The following is a 19,274-nucleotide window of genomic DNA, read 5'->3' as shown; positions in this document are numbered from 1 at the left end:
AGAAACCACACAAACAACAACTGTTCTCTTTGAAAACACCTCAGTTAAACAAGGTGCTCATTTGTAGATCTCATATTGTCTCGTATAGGTTTATCTGATCATACAGTTAATGTACTTTTGACATCTGTCGTTTTCTTGTTCTATTTTCTGTGATGGCTCAAATCATGATGTGTGAGCCTTTTGAGCTCTACAATCTCCTCAACCAGTGCAGCTGTGTGTCGAGGCTGGCAGAGATAAACTACCTCTGCTTGATTGGTAAGAGATTTAGCTCAGTGCTGTGCTTTAATTCAGTTAAACTCAAGCTGTAACTTAATTGTGTATGGTATGTGTCTTTTCCTAGATGCCCGTGAAACCCAAGATTACAGAATGAGTCACATCATAACAGCTAAGAATGTCAAAATGGTACTGATATAATCATTTCCTACAAATAGGTGTAAATGGACAGGAAATATGTTTAATTTATTACTTTATTCATGCCATCTATGAAGGGCTGCCTTTTTTATCAGATCAGCCATTTTATAGCCATTGTAATGCCATTAGTCATTGTCATTACAAAAGACAAACAAATAGCTTTGTTTCTTAGTTTTTTACTTTCTAGGATTATTTTGTGTGTCAAGTATCCAAACATTTTGGGTGACTCTTTCCAGGATTCAGAGGGCATGTTCCTCCTACCAGAAGATGTGGAGGTGGACAGTATCCGGCACGTTGTCGTCTACGACAGCAACACAAGCTGTTTACAAGAACAAGGTCACTGGATCCTTCACCGGTCTACTCAACAAATGACTGAATGACAAATGGCTCAATAATAGTATATAACTAATGGGACAATGTTTTCTATTCCAAGTTCAAATGTGGACTATTTTTTCTTTATTACATTTTGAACTCCATATTTTGGTTACAGATTTAGGTAATGTTTATGCATTGGTTTCTGACTGGTTGCAGGCAGAGCAGTTGAATGTGCCCAGGCCCTCGCCAAAGCAAGCCTCCACCCAGTCCACATAGTGAGAGGAGGCTTTCAGAGGTTCTCAGCTCTGTACCATTTTTTAAGGACTGAAAAAATCATCTACACCATCATGGTAATACAAACTCACCCAACAATTCATAGACTCATAATTAAGTCTGTGAAGGTTTATCTCAATATTCCAAATAGTACTGGTCAAGTAGTCAAGTAACAGCTTAAATGGGGGGGTCATGCATTTAAGCACATACTTTAGGAGCCGCAGAGCGCAATTTGCCCAGTTAGTAATACAGCCACTAAAGGCAGACATTTCTGGATTCATTCAGGAGCTGGAGAGCCTGAAGATTTATCCTGTGGAGGTTTTAGCAGGACTGCTGTACATGGGTGACCAGAAACAGGGCATGGACTCCAGTATCCTCAAAGACCTGAAAATCAGCGCTTTCATCAGCATCTTACAGAGTGACACTCAGGAGTAAGGCAGGACTGGATGTTTGAAACATTATTGGGGAAAACTCTGAATGACGTGTCAAGGTGGTTGTTTGTGTTTTTGATACCTTTAGATGTCAATCCATAAAGGGGAACCAGACCATCCTCAACATCCCTGTGGCCGACTCTGTGGCGTCTGATTTATACTCAAGTTTTGAAAGGATTTGTAGTTTTATCGGCAAGTCATGTCCCTACTATAGTTAACAAGTTTTTTAAATTCTTACAAATATTTTCTGGTCTCATTTATAGAAGCAGGGAACCAATTAACTTTCTGTCTTCTATTTTCAGATACACATATCAATATGGGCTCTAAAGTCCTGATAGTTTCCAGGCAGGGCAGGAGCCGCTGCAGTGCTGTAACCATCGCATTTCTCATGCACCACCTGAAATACACACTGGAGGTATGTGGAGCTCATACTGTTTGGCTTCAGTGGGTGCAGAATCAAAGACAAGGTGGTCTTGATCAAAATCAATGATCAATCATAGCAAGAGTTTTGAGAGCCTCAGACATGTAACCAGTCAGTACCTTATTTGTTAACAACATGAACAAAATGTACAAATTTGTGGTCTTAAGGGGAGTGGGTTAGGGTTAGGGTTAACCCTAACCCTTTTAAAAGCAGTGAATCATCAGCTACATCAGTGTAATATGCCAAAGTATATTATTCTGCACAGTGTCATTTAGATGAGTTATTATCACCAAATAATAGTGCAATAGCCCAGAAATTCTCACCACAATTTTTCATTTTTACAACTTTGTTCATGTAAGAATCAAACAGACTGGATGCTTACAAAGTTATGTTAATGAGTAAGCTTTAGAGGTGTTAGGCTAGGTGTTTCCCACTGCTTCCACTGCTTATGCTAAGCTAGACTTACCACGTCCTGACTACAGCTTTGTATTTACAAGAACATTAGTTAGTCAGTTGTTTGTCATTGTGGGAAATAAACTTGTTAATTTTGTTGCCCAGATTTATTGGTAAAATGTATAGCTGGAGCGATCAGCTAATTAGCCTAGCTTAGAATAAACTCTGGAAATAGTTGGAAACAGCTAGCCTGGCTCTATCTAAGGTAGCGAAAAACTGCACACCAGCACTTCTATGGGTCAGTTGTAAACACGTGGTGTTTTCACTGTTAGTCCAAGCTACATATTTAGCAAACAGACATATGCTAATGCTACTGCTTTTACTTTGTTCAGCAGGCCTGCACACACCTGCTCAAATGTAGACCAAGCATGAGGCCAAACAGGGGTTTTATGCAGCAGCTGTCTGACTGGGAGTTTCACAAAACAGGAACAAAAGTGACTGATATCTCTGAGCCTCATTTTTAACAATGGACCTGTCAGCTATGATAATGATATGGCTAACTGCTATTGACTTCATGCAATAAAAACAGCAGTGAGAAGATCTCTATTGTATGTTACTATTTGTTGCAGTGCAAGTTTTAATAAAACTCATTTGATGTGTAAAATTGTGTGGAGGTCAGCGACATTATAGTTTCCATAAGAGAATTACATTTATCTTTTCAAACTCTTCCTTTATTTCAAAATGACTTATCAGGCATGTACTGCAAATGGACAAAGTCATCAAATTTGAGAAAACAAATACTGGACAGTGTTTTTTGTATGCAATGTATAATTTTTGTACAACTTTTGTGTACTTTACTTTTGTTTTGTATTCATGGGAAGTAATGTAAGAATCAGCATCATTAGTTGTATTTCAGTCCATACATGTCTCTGCCAGAGGTGCTCTCAGTATTGAAGATGACAGCTTACCCTGTCTTCAGAGTTACATAACATCTGCACTAAAATTAGAGGCCAAATGCCAGTTAGTGTCAAAGGGCTTGCCCTGACATTTTCCTTGAAGGTGAGACAGCGACCTAAATGCAGATAACTGACCAAAAAGCCTATGTTAATAAAATAGCTGTGTGTCTGTAATAAAAGTCAGGATCATACTTTGGGGTTATATGGTCAAATCATGCTCATGACACGTCCCTTGCCTGACAGGCTGTAACAAATGTTGCTCTCAAGCGATTGCTTAAAGGTCCTGCTGCTGATCTGCTGAAAGGAGGAACCAAACTTGCATATGAAATCAACAGCACATCTGATTGGACCAACCAGTTGCCAATTAGCACGTTCAACGAATGCAACGGAGTGAAGTGTGCCAGCGTCAGCCAAGTTACAACCGGATGTTCTACTTTTCTTTCAACATAAAAGCACGCAAGCGATTACTTGAACCCAGCATAAATTATCACTCAGCCAAAGGTAATGCTTTGTTTTCCTTAAAATGCCCCAGAGGAATATCTGGAAAAAAGTTTAACATACAAACAAGTTTCAGTTTCAATTTTCTAAAATCTGGTTTAAACATGTTTTATTTTGAAGAAAATACATTGAACTCGTTTGTCAGGTCTCCAGGACATATTAACGTGTTTCTGTGACTCGAATTAAAATAACAGTATTAGACTTAGGTTTTTTTTCTCCTAAAATTAGTAATACGTGTATAGACATTATCAGGAAATTGTTGACCATTTATCCAGAACTGTAGACACTAAAATACTTAGCCATTCAGGCGTTTATTATGAAGGATGTGACCGGAAGTCGCACTCGTCCCTTTGTTCAGTTGTGACAGCCGTCCAACTGTTGCACAGTCAGGCGTGAATATTTCCCAACTCCAGCAGGCTTCCTGATGTCACAGTAGAAAATGTTGTTCAGTCCAACGGGTTGGAGTGAATGTTTACGCGAATGGGAGGATTTAGAGAAGAACCACCAACAAATTCAGGTAAGTTAAAGCTGTCCTAACGTTAACGTAACGTAACGTTACGTATAGAAGTGTGCCCTGCCCCGGGTAAGCTAACAACCGGAGTGGGTGGGCACCGCAGGCGACTCTGCTCGGTATCCACCCTCAGCAGCTACGGATCATTTTAATGTGACAGAATAAGTGAAGACAAAATAATAGAAACATGTAGTGGAGGTTTGACTATGGACAAACTGCCGCCGGAACGACTGTCACGTTGTCTCAGCACGGCACTGTTTTGTGGAAGCACCACGACACCGAGAGTGTCAGATTGATGTAATCTCTTATAATCTGCACATGGTAATATTAATTATACAGGGAATCTGCGAGTTGATAATTGTTGGCCGCGACGAAATAATTTACAGTTGTCGGAAGCAGTCAGATCCTTTCCGAAGTAAAAGTAGACATACTCTGTTACATCTGTAGACATGCTTCGTCACAACTGTAAACAATCCCTGTTACCACTGTACACATACTCTTGTTACATCTGTAGACATGCTGGGTTACATATGTACACATCATTAATAGATGGTAAATTTGTAGTTAATTCAACTTTAATTTGACGTTATTTCAGCAAATAATAAAATACCTAATACAGCACTTAGCAAGCAAAATGTGTATTGTAAAGTTGCAACTGATGTTTAAGAGAGTTTGTAAGTGATTAATAAATACTGTGTAGTTCGTCTTTAAATATTATTTGGATGGCTATTAAAGTTGCAACTGATGATTATGAACTTTTACAGTTGCTTAATAAATGGTTATTAGTGCATTGCATAATTTGTTCACAGCAAAATAACAAATAAACAGAAGTGTATCAACTTTTAAGTGACCATTTGTTAACAATGGTTGTTAATATGTGTTAGCATTTAATTTATAACAAAACGTAATAGTTTATAAGATCATCATGTTTTCTGTATGCAACATTCTTTTTTTGTAAAGTAATTAGTTGGTTATGATTAATGAAGTGGGGTAAGTGCACAGTATTTCCCTCTCAAAGGTAATTTATTGAATTACTGTAATCTTTTTTTCTCCTTTTGACCTCTTATGAAAAAGCAGTGGGGCCCCACTCATGCTTCAGAGAAGTTGTATCATGAGCAGCTCCACCAAAGCGAATCTTAAATGTATTAGACTGTTTCATTTAAATAGCTGTTTAAGGATCAGAGAGGTTACTGAAGATTGATACAAGAAATGCAAGATATCCTCAGATCTATGTTGTGACACATTAGAGGGGCCTGACCCTCGGCTGGGAACCACTGAATTAAACTACCTAAGCATAAAGTACTTAAAACTAGAAAGCTGCTACATCAGGATTTACACTCTAATCGTGTAATACATAATATATCAGCTACAGAGGAAATTTTTATGCTGAACGACTACTTTACTTTTGAAACTTTAATTTTTGTGCTAATACTTGAGCTTGATTTTGAATGTTGGACCATGAATATCAGAGTATTTCTACATTGTTATATTAGCACATGTACTACTACCCTTTAATAATACTTACATTCTGTAGCGTACATCAGTGCATCATTTTTAGTATCATATCGTACTGTATGCTTTCTATTTAAAATCTTAATCTAGTAAGTAACCAATATCGATAGCTGTTGAAAAAAATCTAATATTTTCTCTAAAATGTACCTTGAACAAATGCAAGGTATTTAAGCAAATGTACTTAGTTGCATTCCACAATGGTTACTTGGACTCCAGTGACGTGTCAGACTGCTGAATTATGAATAGAAAGTGCTGATTTAATGCACCAGAGCACGTCGCTTACTGTGTATTTCAAAACATGATCACAATTACAACACAGCAGCTAATTGTGCAGCAGCCATTGAGCAACTGTCATCATAGGTCACTTTTTTAAGTGAAAAACAATGAGCCTGTGTCTGAGCATACCAGAGCAGGCACATCTCTTACACATACCTTGAATTAACATGCAGTGACACAATTAAATCTGTGGGTGCAACGAGTAGGTTGTTATCATGGAAAATATCAACGAAATGCAAATCTATTGACAAAAGAAAAAACATACAAAAGCACAAGATCAGGTTCCTTCCTTAGTAAATGGTCATTCTGGCATTTTTGCTAGTTTTAGCCGCTTTACAATAAATCCTGGATTATTTACACAACAACCCTTTTCCAAACTAAACCTTTTGCATGTGTTGAGATTTTTTTGTGAAAGTTTCCATGGCATCGTCCTTGTGTCCTCTCTACCGTGCCGATTTGGAGTAAAGGTGACTATATTTCTTTTTTTCTTTTCAGGATACCCATCGTCTATACAAGCAGAAACTTGAGGAAGTGACCAAACTGCAGGACAGCTGCTCCAGTGCTATAGCACGTCAGAGGAAGAGACTGAAAGAGCTCACTGTGTCACTGAAAGAGTAAGTATTGATTGGCAATTTCATTGTGAAGACACTGGCAATTTTTGTGCAAAACCAGTTCACGTGCTAGATAGCTTGAATGCTCCTGTTAATGGTCTCCTTGTAAAAGCTAATAAGGGTCAAGCTTGGCCTTAAATTCTGTCACATTACTCTTATTCTCAAACATCTCCTCTGGGTGGCTGTTCATTACAGGTTCTGGTGCTCAGTTCTCTGGTGCTCGATAGTGTGTCTCACAGGCTTCTATATATCTCTGGATTACAAAAGCATTTCACTGAATTTAAATACAGTATTGAATCCGTGTATTAACTTAACATCTTTTTGAACCCCTAAGTAGATTTTATAAGATTTATTTTTCAGCATTTACAAATTAGAAAGCTTAAATTAAACTGAAATGCAACAATTTAAGGACGTCTCATCACCTTTTGTTGACTGAGATGGAAAAACAAAACAGTTCTAACAGCCAGTATCTACAATCCTAAAATGAGAGTAGTGGGCTAATAAATGAAATATTCATTTTTTTCTTTTTGAGATATTAAAAAAGATGCATTCAAATAACCTCCACAAAATACTTCTAATTAGCAGTTAAGTTAATCAGATTGAAATGTTGGTGCCTGAGAAGAGAAACCCTGCAAGTTGGATGTACCATCAGTACTTCAACAGAGTGCCGCCTCTGCTCAGTGACTGTGATCTGTCTTTGGCTGAATACACACCAGCTCACGAATGACAGAACAGCCCAAATTTTCATAACAATCGGAAACGGGTTTAAAATGTTCACCCTCAAGGAGTTGGCCGTGGTAATTTGGAGTGTAATGGTCACAATGAACAAGAGAAAAGGCAATAAAAAAAGTACTGCAGAAGTTTAAAAAAATCATGAATGAAAATAAGAAATTCACAACAAAAAATAAAGAATGAGCCATTGTTCACACAGTGCGATGTAAATTAACGTCACTAATCTGTGTGTTTTCATTTTGCTTTTTGCTCGTAAAAGAGCAGAGGGAGAGGTAAAAAGGTTTGATAAAAGCTTCATTAGCATCAGAGTTTAGAATATCTGGGTAATTTGTAGACTGTGAACAAAATTCAGAAACCTTTCCTATTTTCAAGAATGTTTTAAATGAGTCTTTTTTTTTCTATTATTAGATGCAAAGAAAATCATTCAACACCCAAATTAAGTCCAGAGGACATGGATGCCATTGCTGACATCAAGGACTCCATGAAAGACAGAACAAATGCTTTCTCTGAGATGGAAGCTTTTCTGCCAAAGAAAAACGGGTATTTGAATAACACTCGAGTTTCATGATAAGTTTTCAGCATATTTACCATTTAACTAACAAGCAACAACAACTATGATCCTTTTTAAAACAAGAAAACTATCAGAACGTTTAAGATCTTAGCATTGTGACTGCTTGACTTCTCTTTCTGTTTAGGTTATACCTCACTCTTGTTTTGGGAAACGTCAACGTAACACTCCTCAACAAACAGTCAAAGTAAGCCGCATAATTTTTTTCTTACACTCACAGAAGTATCTTTCAAAGTAAATATAAATAGCATTTCTGTACGCTTCACCAAACAGATTTGCCTATAAAGATGAATACGAGAAGTTCAAGCTGATCCTCACGGTCATCCTCTTCGTGTTCTCCTTCACGTGCCGCTTTTTATTCAGCTACAGGTAAGATTTCAATTATGTTTGCAGCCGATTCACCTATTTTAGGGGATTGACACACATTTGATGCTAGTGAAGATTTACACAAACAGAATGGTTAATTCATGGCTGAATATTGCAGAATGTTTTAAGGTTGATCAAAATTTCAGCGTTAAAAATCCACAAATGTCTTCTTTTTTATTTTTTTATATAAAAGCAGATTACATAAGCAAATACTGATAATGAAGCCTTTTTTTAGATTTGTTTTTTATGACCAGTGAGATCAAATGACAACATGAGTGAATGAATGAGGTTGTTAAACTATTTCCATTACATGTGTGTTAATTTGGTCGTGGTTTACTTCTTTATTTTCCTTTTTCTTTTTGCGTCAGAGCTCTAGATGCCCTGTTTAACTTCCTGCTGGTTTGGTATTACTGCACTCTCACCATCCGGGAGAGTATTCTCATCAGCAACGGCTCAAGGTCTGCGACTGTCTCACCTCTTTTTATTATAATAATAATAACTGGTCACATTAAAAACATCTTCAGGCTCTTTGAGGCACTTTAAAATCTTTAGCAAAATCCTTTTTTCAAAGTCAGAAGTTGATTCTTCTGAAACAGTTTTGTTGACATCATAACCTTGCCTGTTGGTATCACGTCCAGCGGTACTACTGTGTCCTTCAGTGTCAGTCCTCCATGTTGTTTCAGGATCAAAGGTTGGTGGGTTTTCCATCACTATGTGTCAACCTTCCTGTCTGGAGTCATGCTCACTTGGTGAGAGATGATATTCACTCTTCTTTACTCTACATTGTCACAATAACTGTACAGAATCTCATTTGAATATATCCATTGCTTGTCCTTACCATCAATCCATCTCTCCTGTCCTCTTAAGTGTCAGAAGATTTGGGTTTGTTCTCCATTTTAAGCAAGTGCTGTGTCTGTTCACAGGCCTGAAGGTGCTCTCTACCAGATGTTTAGGAACCAGTTCCTGACATACTGTCTTTACCAAAGTAAGAGCTTCAAGCTGCATCTCAGTTCCATGCTACATACAAACATTATGAAATACACACATCTAATTAGCATAGAATACTAGATTAGGCCAATGGTTCGCAGTGCATCTGGCTTGTATTAACACCTCAAAATGGAAAAAGGAGGAGTGTGAGTGTAGACATTGTGACTGAACAAAAGATTTTTCCGAGCTGAAGATCCTCTTTAAATCGTTATTTTAAAGCTCTGGCTGTAACTGTGTGATCAAGACCGTACCTCTGCAGACAGAGTGATTATTTTTCCTTTCTGGTTGTGGACAATTTCCACCCCCTTGAACCTTGATTTTTAAATGATTTTCTGAGGTTTGGTGATCAAATTATCCAGTATTTTGCAAGAAAAAAAAAGCAAAAACTAGAAAATGAAAAGCAAATTTCCCAAAGGTTGAGAATCCAGCCTAAAAAGATGATTATTATTGTTAGTAATCTTTTTCTTAACTGTATTTATATCAATGTTCTGTATATATGCTTGAGCTGGGTAGTTAAGGCAATGTATGTGTAAAACTAAGCAGACTTTACTGCAGTGTATTGTATTAACAAGGAATTTATATTTGTGTGTATATAAACTCTTTTAACTTATTTTGGCACAGTCCCAGTGTGTTGCAGCACCTCCTTAAGTCTTGGTTAATTACTGTTACTGTTACTGTTTAGTACCAAGTGTGAACACATTTCAACTGTCAGAGGTCCTCAGCATGAAAAAGCACATAACAATATGTATAACAACTACATAATAACCCAATGACTGATTTAAGGCCAGTAATTTTTTTCTGTGTTCTGTTTGCAAAGTAGGCTTCGTCCAGTTCCTCCAGTACTACTACCAGAGCGGCTGTTTGTACAGACTCAGAGCGCTGGGAGAAAGACACACCATGGACCTAACAGTCGGTGAGTCCTGTCTGTCACAAGTTTGTCAGTTTCTATTTGTAGTCGAATAACTTTGAAATAATACAAGGAGAAATGATACAAGTGATCCACACATGACAGTGTATATTATGCTTTACAGAGCGACTTTAAAAGTACAGCCCCTTATTCAGCTGTACAGTGGTTTGCTTGTGTATGTCACCGTTTATATTTATTATGAGGGTTGCTGAACAAAATGTTTGTGTTTATGTAAGGAAAGCGAATACAGGCATATATGTCTGAGTTCACTTTTTATATCAGCCATGTTCCCCTCTTTTCTTGCATCAACGATATGTTCACCTCTCATGTCAACCGTAAACCTCTTGAATGCACTGTAGCAATGCAGGAGGAATATCAGTGATGTAATACACTGGTAGAAATTAAGTTAATCTCGGCTCAGTGACTCTTTTCTCTCCTCTCCTGATGCGCAGAAGGTTTTCAGTCCTGGATGTGGAGAGGCTTGACCTTCCTCCTTCCTTTCTTGTTCTTTGGTCATGTGAGTAGCTGTTTTTTTTATTGGTGCACACTGCTAACACACATCTAGGGCTTATTAATGTAAGATGTAATTTTTCAAAGAATTCACAGGAAATAGTTATTTAAAAATTTCGTTACTGTTAACTATTTCTCTTCTTTACAGTTCTGGCAGCTCTACAACAGCATAACACTCTTCAAGATGTTTCAGCTCCCGGAGTGTAAAGAGTGGCAGGTTGGTTCACTGAAGAGTTTCAATGTTCCGTCATTGTTAATTTTTGAAATTTAAATACCTAACCCGGGCTTTTAAAATTGTTTTGCATTCAAACACATAGTTCAAAGTATATTGTTTTGCAGTTTTATGTTCATGTATCGTCTTATGCTCAAACTTCCTGTGTGATACCCAGCTCCTGTGCTTATTTGGCCAGATTCTATAGTAGAACCCCCACTGACCTGTCACCTGATTTAGCCAATGGTGCAGGCTAAAAAAAAAAACCCATGTCATTATCCAGTGTTGAAACCCAAATTCTTGCATGACTTGACAGTGGACAAATGAGAAGTAGAGGAACTTAGGAACCGTCTTACAAGTGCTTTCAAAATGTCCGAGAGCTTTTTTGATTTTACATCTCTAACTTGTTTTATTTTTGTCATTATTACTATTTTCACCTCAGATTTCATGCACAACCTCCTTTAAAAGATATGGTACTATTATGTTGTCATGTACTTTTATTATTATACTATATTACAGTCAACCTCCACCCACACCACCCGTAACAGCTACATTTTACCACAGACACTAGACCAGCCTCATACAGAACACAGCTTCCATTGCCATTGTCATTATTTACACCCAGTTAAGACTTTTTGTTTTTGGGAATGTGGGGTTGAAGTACAACTTTTGATTAGTTTAGGTACGCTGGTGAAATATTGTAAAATTAATAAGTAAGTTATACATTTTATTTTAAATACTTTGTTGACAGATAAACTTAAATACATGTGTCTCTGTGGAGTATCCATGGCAGTAAAAAGTACAGATGTGATTACTGCACTGATCTTCTGGTTTTGTAAACAGATATAGGTAGTAGCTTGTGTAACAACATCATTTCTGCATTTAAAGTTTAAAGAGCTGCAAATCGTCTCATGAACTTTCCATTTTCATCATGGTTTATTTTTTGTTGGGGTCTAGGTTGTGATGTGTGGCTGCTCTTACATGGTCCTCTTCATGGGAAACTTCTTGACCACCCTGGGAGTGGTTTACCAGAAATACATGAACAACCAAGACAAGCCCAAGAGTTTATAAACTGGAATAATGAAGTGGGCAGAAACACCAGAAACCCTCCTGTTGATGGAACAGAAAACGTGCAAAGTTACCGCAGCTCTAATGTTATCTTTAGAGCTTTTACCAATGTTATGATTGTTGTCCTTGTCGACCATTTACATGTATTGCTACGAGTATTAATGTCCTTTTGATTTCTTATTTGTGTTACTGAGGGTCAAAGCAACATGCTGTATGGGTAAGCCAAAGATATTATCACTCCGACAATCACTTAGACATATCGAAAAACACTACCAGGTATTCATCAGGGTTTGCTTAGTACTACAGGATATTCTGTCTCGATCAAAAATATACAACTCCAAAAGTAAATGTTACTGAATAAATACATAATAACCTTGTTATATGAATTATATTTATTTAGGGAGATCTGTAGTTTACCACTCAGCAGCTGCTTTGTGCTGTAGCCTTACAGAGAGTGCTCAATAAAAAACTCCAGCAAACTTGTTGTTTTCACTTTACCTTCCAAACCTCTCGGAGGATTTCATTTCTATATTTATTCAAGGCCCAAAGAAGCAACATTATCTAGTGTTTTACAGAAAAATTAAAGCTTAGAGAGAAGCCCAAAATATGAATCCACCGTAGAATGAGATATTTTCATTGTCATTTTTATTTTAAACTAGTTTCACTTTACACGCTACATGTGTAATAATTCATCAGTGTTAATCTAATAATAAATGATTGTTTTAAGAAGTTACATTTTATGCTTCAGTATGTTTTGATGCTCATGGTTCTGTAGTTTGGTAAGATTTTCAGTCAATTAATTTAACTCTAATGGAGCACTAAAGGATGAAAGTACATCGTTGACCAGAAGCATAAAATATTTCTGTTACTCTCCTTCCAAAATTTTCCAGCATTTGTCCTAAGACAACAGTCAGGAGAACATATGAACATTAAAAAAAAAATGTCTTTTTGCTATAATCTAATGTTCATAGGATCCTGTCCTAGACATGTTTCCAATATTTGTGATGGTGAGAAACATATACAGATTTTGTTACATGCAAGAATGTAAATGTTTATCAAAAGTGCCTAGCGCATTGCTGCATTACACCACAATGACCACAAGGTGGAGACGTTGAATTGTATTTACTTACAGTAAACACACCCCGGGTCCTGCTGTCTGTGTAAATACATGGAGTAAATTGAATCAGCTTTTCTTTATATTTGGACAAACATCACCACACTTAATCTTTGGAATTTTAGACCTAATTTTTGCAGATGGAGCGCATCTCTGGAGGGTGATCACAGTACACCATCTGCTACTGCTGAACTGACCTGAGCTGAGAGTGACGAGGAAGTGTTTAACTATGGTGTTTATTGTTCACATGCCATCAAGGTCGATCGTTAATTTCACTGAGTAAATGTTACTAATCAGAGAATGGTACAGAATCATTGTTGTCATTTGAACAAGACAATAATCAGGTCTCTGTGGGAAGGCTGGGCTCCGAACTCAAGGGCCACATACACAGTCGGGACAGGAAGACCTTTTTAATGTCAATCTGGCCTCTTTTTAAAAAGGAATTAGTCAGATCCAGCAGATGTAAGTAAGAATAACAGCTTACTTGTGTAGATTTTCTAGCTTTGCTCTCAGCACAGGCCCAGCAGCCTGTTGTTAGATGAAAAGACGATCATCTGGAGGCATAAAATCATCTGAAAACTCATTGAAGGAGTTATCTGCACAGGAAAAAACAAACAAACACAAGTGTAGATAAGCTGTAATGTGTATGAACATTACACAATCTAACTGATAATCCAATTTATGTTCAGAACAACACAAATACCTGTTCCTAGACTGTCTCACATTTACTGTCGTTGCTGTACATAATCACAAGTTCATCAAATGTGCATTATTCAACAGTGTATCAAACTGCTGTTGAATATACTATACATTTGTAATATGTACATTTGAATATTAATTTGCCAGTAGACAGAGAGACAAGTACTGTAGGGAGAGAGAGCTGGCATTTAGCAGTTCTGTGGTATTCATGTTAAATATTCTGCTACTCCGGTGTCCCACTCTTTTTTCCTATTTTCATTTTATCACTTTTGCCTTTTCTGTTTCTTGTTTTTTTTTTTTTAAAACATAGTCCAGATGACGATTTACAGGAAATTACAGCAACTGTAGATGTAGAGGTTTAGTCACACCATCATCTTTACCTGAAGAAGACCATTGCTTTCAAAATAAAAGAGTAAATTAGAAACAAGACAGCAGACAGCGGCTATTTTCTAAAGTCATTTTGTGCAGAAATTAAAACTTAAACAAGGTTTTTAATAATCTTTATGACCTGAAATCCAGAATAAAATGAATATAATTGTAACTAGAGCTTATACGTAGTAATTAAACAGCAATTAGACAATCCTAAAATATAGACTGAAATGGCTGTTTGGCTTCAAGGTATTACTATTTCTTTATAGTCTGGGAAACAGTGCCAGGTGATCTGTAATTTATAATCCTTATTTATCATCCTTACCACCATAAGTAAAAAACTGAGACTTTCAACGTATCATTCTATGAGAAAAGAAGAGTGAGAAGCTTCTGATAAAGCAGCATCTCTTGGGCTTTATAATTTAAACATAACTATAGTGGAGCCGCAGTGCCAGAACACAAAGAAATAAAGGATGGGAAGAAATTTGCACATAAGATCAGAGGGAATAATACCTGAAAAATTTAAAATGGAAACCAGCCTCACTCCCAATTTATTACAGTAAGACTTCCCCCACTGCAGCGAAAAGTCTTGGATGAGTTTGTTGCTGGAGGGCCAGGGAGAGCGAGGCTGGGCTGAACAAACGGGACGAGGAGCAAAGTGAATGGGGAGGTAGAAGGGAAGGAGGAGGGCTGGGTATTCTCCCAGCCTGCACCTCTTTCATCTTTCTCATTAAAGCCCGAGCAGTGGGGGCCGTCAAGAATGAGCCCAAGGACATGGAGATCGGGGACTGAGCCTGAGCCTCGCATCAGGAGGTGGAGAAGGAGGTAGGGGAAACAGCCAGAGCGAGCAGACGGGCCGCCATGTCAAACCCTCACCTCAAACTTAACCCACCTTCCCTCTGGGACCCAGATAAAGACCTCTTATCTGTGCTCACCTTCTCTCCCGGCCTGGGAACGACTCTAGCAGCAGCAGGAAGGCCGATGTGGGGGGGGAGTGAGTCTCTGGTTGAGTAGGTCCAAAATACACAAGCTTTCACTCAGCAAGGGTGTATGAAAGAGGCGGGCTGCGCTGATGAGTTTCCATCTGGGACAGTCTGATTAAAAGAGAGGCGAGGAGAGGAAGTAGCTCATGACAGAGGAGGTGATTGTGAAGAAAGAGGCTGAGGCTGTTTCCAGGAGTGGAAACTCAGGCGACTATGAGTGGAAAGCCTACAGTTAGACTGAAATCTTTATTTATGTGGGTGGATGTCTGTATTTTGTGTGGGTTTTTTGTTTTGTTTTTTTTTGTTTTGTTTTTTTGTAGTTATATTTGTATTGTTCTAACATTTTGGTGTCCAGGATCTTGAAAGTTTGCTTTGAGAGAGCTGATGGTATTTTTCTCAAGAAATCTAAAACTGTTTTAATTAACTAATTTAATTGTTTTAATAGTTTCTCTCTTTAACGCACAAATTGCCTCATTAACTCCAACAAAAAAACTTCTGTCAAATTGACAGAGACTGAATAAAACTGTCTTGGTTTGCCTTTCAACAATCACCTCTGGTTTTGCTGAATAAATCCTGAAGTCACAGAGTAAGGTTAACATTTCTTTCCCTCTTCTGCTGCTTCATTCCTCCTTTGTCTCTTTCTGCTGTGTCTTCACATCCCTAGAGTCATATAAGAGCTGCTGTAATCACCTCTGTACTGTATCACGTCTTCAAACTGTGCAAATTATGCTGTGTTCAGTGTCTGTATGTTCATTCTCAGGCTGCCAAATCCAGTTGAGCTGACCCCCATCACCTCTGTTGACTTACCCTGTGAACTGAAGTTGAGGTCCACACAAACTCCACAGCTAAGTGAGCTATTAGTTAATTGGATAAAAGTAGCGAGCTAGAGCCATGGACAGTTAACACAGAGCAGCAGTTATGGGTATCTGGTGATACACTGTCAAAGAATAGTTTAACATTTTGGGGATTTAGCTTTTTTGCTCTGTTGCTGAGAATCAGAAGGTGAGATCGATACCACTCTCAAGCTTGTACAGTAAATATGAAGCTACAACCAGTTAGCTTAGCTTAGCAGCTAGCCTGTCAGTGTCTGAGGGTAACCGGCCTACCAGCATCTTCAAAGCTCATTAATTAACACATTTTATCTTGTTTGTTTCATATGTTTGCAACCATATGTGTAGAAACAAAGATTTTTTTTTGTCTTCTTGGTTGCCTAGCAAGCTTGAGGTGACAACAACACTCCAGGAAGTCTCTGCCTCTGGTCAAGACACACCACATAACACATCAACTTACTCTCAACTTAAAATAACTGACTGCATTAAGTCTGGATAAAATGGGATTTCAGTAATTTAAACCTGAAACCTTATCTGAAGGCCATCATGGATCGGCTCCACTGGTTTGAAAAAAAATCCGATAGTATGTAAGCTTATGAGAAAATGCCCCTACTTCTCACTTGATTAATTTCAGTAAACAATTTGGTAATGAGTTTATGGTCTCAGTTGCTAGTTTCAAGCCTTCTACAATACAGTGTGATGTTGATTTAAATGTCATGTGTGTAATGTAACTTATGATTCCAATTAGAGTAAAATAATTGATAAAGCAGGATATGCTTTAGGGCGTGGCTACCTTCGAACTGACAAGTCGCGACGTGTCATTTTTTTTTTCAGTCAAATCCATCATGATATCCTCCCCAGCCCCGCCCCGCAATCCAAATACTTTCACTTCTGGTTTCAAAACAGCCATAATGCCAAGCTGGAGGCTTCAGAATGGTTGCTCACTACCCAATGTCTGACATCAGTGGGTTTGACTTGCTGTTGATGATATAAGTGAAAATGTGTCTTTTGTTTGTTTCCAATGGCCACAAGTAGCCAAAAGCTGTTTATTCAGCTAAAAGGGGAAGTAAAAGGGAAAACTAGATCTTAAAGGGTAAAATTTTGTTTGTATATATTAATTCATACCATGGTTGTTTATTGTCAGCTTTGAAATCAAGACATGATTGGGTTCAGTTCAGTCACTGAGTTTAATCCTCACCAAGTAGAGGTTCAAGACCATCAGTCCATACTGCAGCTATTGTATTACAAAGCTATTAGCCATTTTGCTGTGTACTTGACTTTAATTTACTGCAACGCCATCTGCCCAAATCATAAAAACTTAAGGAGTAAAACCTTAACAGGTTTGGATGAAACCAAGCAGGTGTGAACACGTCCTAAAGCCCTCACCGCGTAACTGAAACAATGTGCGTTTTAATCTGGTCCATTAGCTTTTGGCACATGTGCTGCTGTCTCTCTGCGGAGGAGTGTGGGAGTAGCGATCCCCACCAACAACAGCCAGCATTATATATAGCCAATCAGCAGAGAAGAAGTGAAACACACGCATAAAATTAAAGTAAATGTTCCAACAAAATAAGGGTCGCATAGAAAACACAGCTCTTTGCTCTTGCAGCTATGAAATTCAGATCTTTCCCCATCCTCATTAGTAAATTAACTCCCACGACAGCAACTCCTTCACCTCTTGAAATATGAACTGAGTGCCAGATTAAATATGCATATTTAATAAGAGGGGAACATGATTACATCCACTTGTTAAATGAGAGCATGAGGAATTGAGGAATCTCACAGAGAGAGAGAGAGAGAGAGAGAGAGAGAGAGAGAGAGAGAGAGTAAGAGATCTTCATGGCCTGCAGAGCGTGAAAGAAAAAAGAGAATTCATCTTTATTTTAACATGGCTCTGTGGGAGTAACCCTAGCAGGACTTCCCCCCACTCTGTAGAGCTGATTACACACATTCTGGCTTTCTGGGGGTTTGGACTGTGGGTTCCTATAGCAACCACAAGACACAGACTGTAAGGAGTAGACTTGCCTTGCCATGCGTCTTAACATTTTTACCTCTTGAACCATCAAACAGCATTTTGGAACAGGCTGCCAAGTGTCTTCTGCTGCTCATATTTCTTTGTCAGATTGGAGTCAGACCCTAAAATCCAACCAGCACCGTGCTTAAACATCACGACTTTTACAGTGTATCATGTATCATGTGTATAGACTGTATAAAAGTGTACTGTAAAATAAAGTGCAACCAAGTTATTTTATCCTCAAGACATATATAGGCCTTGTTTCCAATTCATGTTATACTTCCGATTTTCACACACAGTCCAGTAGATTATCATGATGGGATGTCACACTTATTATGTAAATAGGTTATAAATTGTGCAAAGATGTATGTACTGTAAACAAATACACACAGAGAGATTATAAGCTATATGTTTGTAGCTTTTTATATTTCATGCAATGATTCAGAACCATGAAAAGGATTAAATTTGTTGATGTGTAACAATGGGAGGTACTGTATTGTGTCAGAGTAGTTTTTGTGGTCACAGATAGTGCAAGGTTATGTAGGTTTTGCACAGCGGTGCTTCGATCCATACGGTAACATCAGCATGCTAACTTGTTCACAGCAATATTGCTAACATTTTGACTTTTAGCGTGTATGATGTTTACAGTCCACTAACATTTACTAATTAGCGCTGAACACAAAATACAGCTGAGGCTGATGGGAATGTCATTAGTGCTACAGGTATGTCCTTATAAACCAGTCAAATATTTAACCTGATGATGGTGCAAGATGCAGAGTTAAAGAATCACCAAAGTCTGTAGGATCCATCCTCTGGGGAACCTGAACATCTGTAACAAATCTCATGTCAAACAATCTAGACAATCTGCCGGCAGATAGATATTGGTCCTGCTTAGACCACACACTGCCACAACCTTTTTAACATCACTGAAGGGAAAAAAACGATCTGATTTGGGAGATTTGAGCTGAGGAAAGCGTGACATTCCTCTAGAACTTTGTTCTTAAAGTTGAGATTTGAATCAATGGGCACACTGTTGATCCGAGTGTAAACCAAAGTACCATACCACCCACTAAATTCAAACTGCGTAACACTCTTAACGCTTCAGCTGGTGAAGACAGGTTTTTGTTTTGGTTTCCATATAGGTACAAGTTACCAAATGGTGACCTCATTATGACAAAAAGACTGTGAGATGCTGAGAAATGGTAACAGCACTAAACTCAGCATAAAAGCACATTTTCACGTTTGTGTCAGTTGTGTCTCACAATTTGTGTACTTGTTGTGTGGCTAAATAAATTTAGGACACATCCA

The 19,274-nt window shown here is 38.0% G+C and overlaps 2 protein-coding genes across 4 annotated transcripts; both read left to right on the top strand.

Moving 5' to 3' along the window:
* The first annotated feature begins 5 nt into the window (after window positions 1-5).
* On the top strand, window positions 6-2,844 carry styxl1 (serine/threonine/tyrosine interacting-like 1). Of its 2 annotated transcripts, none has more exons than XM_037119684.1 (8): window positions 6-255; window positions 341-402; window positions 648-747; window positions 943-1,076; window positions 1,285-1,430; window positions 1,519-1,622; window positions 1,733-1,845; window positions 2,640-2,844. In XM_037119684.1, the coding sequence occupies exons 1-8, from the start codon at window positions 153-155 to the stop codon at window positions 2,766-2,768; spliced, it is 891 nt and encodes a 296-aa protein (XP_036975579.1). In that variant the 5' UTR covers window positions 6-152; the 3' UTR covers window positions 2,769-2,844. The 2 variants fall into 2 exon arrangements, with proteins under 2 accessions (XP_036975579.1, XP_036975578.1); XM_037119683.1 differs by having other exon boundaries at window positions 2,637-2,844.
* A 1,293-nt stretch (window positions 2,845-4,137) lies between these two features.
* On the top strand, window positions 4,138-12,436 carry LOC119031906 (ion channel TACAN-like). 2 transcript variants are annotated; one of them, XM_037120694.1, is made up of 12 exons: window positions 4,138-4,215; window positions 6,493-6,611; window positions 7,749-7,880; window positions 8,036-8,095; window positions 8,182-8,277; window positions 8,643-8,732; window positions 8,958-9,023; window positions 9,198-9,259; window positions 10,082-10,174; window positions 10,621-10,685; window positions 10,827-10,895; window positions 11,847-12,436. In XM_037120694.1, the coding sequence occupies exons 1-12, from the start codon at window positions 4,138-4,140 to the stop codon at window positions 11,958-11,960; spliced, it is 1,044 nt and encodes a 347-aa protein (XP_036976589.1). In that variant the 3' UTR covers window positions 11,961-12,436. The 2 variants fall into 2 exon arrangements, with proteins under 2 accessions (XP_036976589.1, XP_036976588.1); XM_037120693.1 differs by having other exon boundaries at window positions 10,079-10,174.
* The last annotated feature ends 6,838 nt before the right edge of the window (window positions 12,437-19,274 follow it).

This window comes from Acanthopagrus latus, chromosome 13, assembly GCF_904848185.1.
Source record: "Acanthopagrus latus isolate v.2019 chromosome 13, fAcaLat1.1, whole genome shotgun sequence".
Lineage (NCBI taxonomy): Eukaryota > Metazoa > Chordata > Actinopteri > Spariformes > Sparidae > Acanthopagrus > Acanthopagrus latus.
This window is presented reverse-complemented; position numbering and strand designations above follow the sequence as displayed.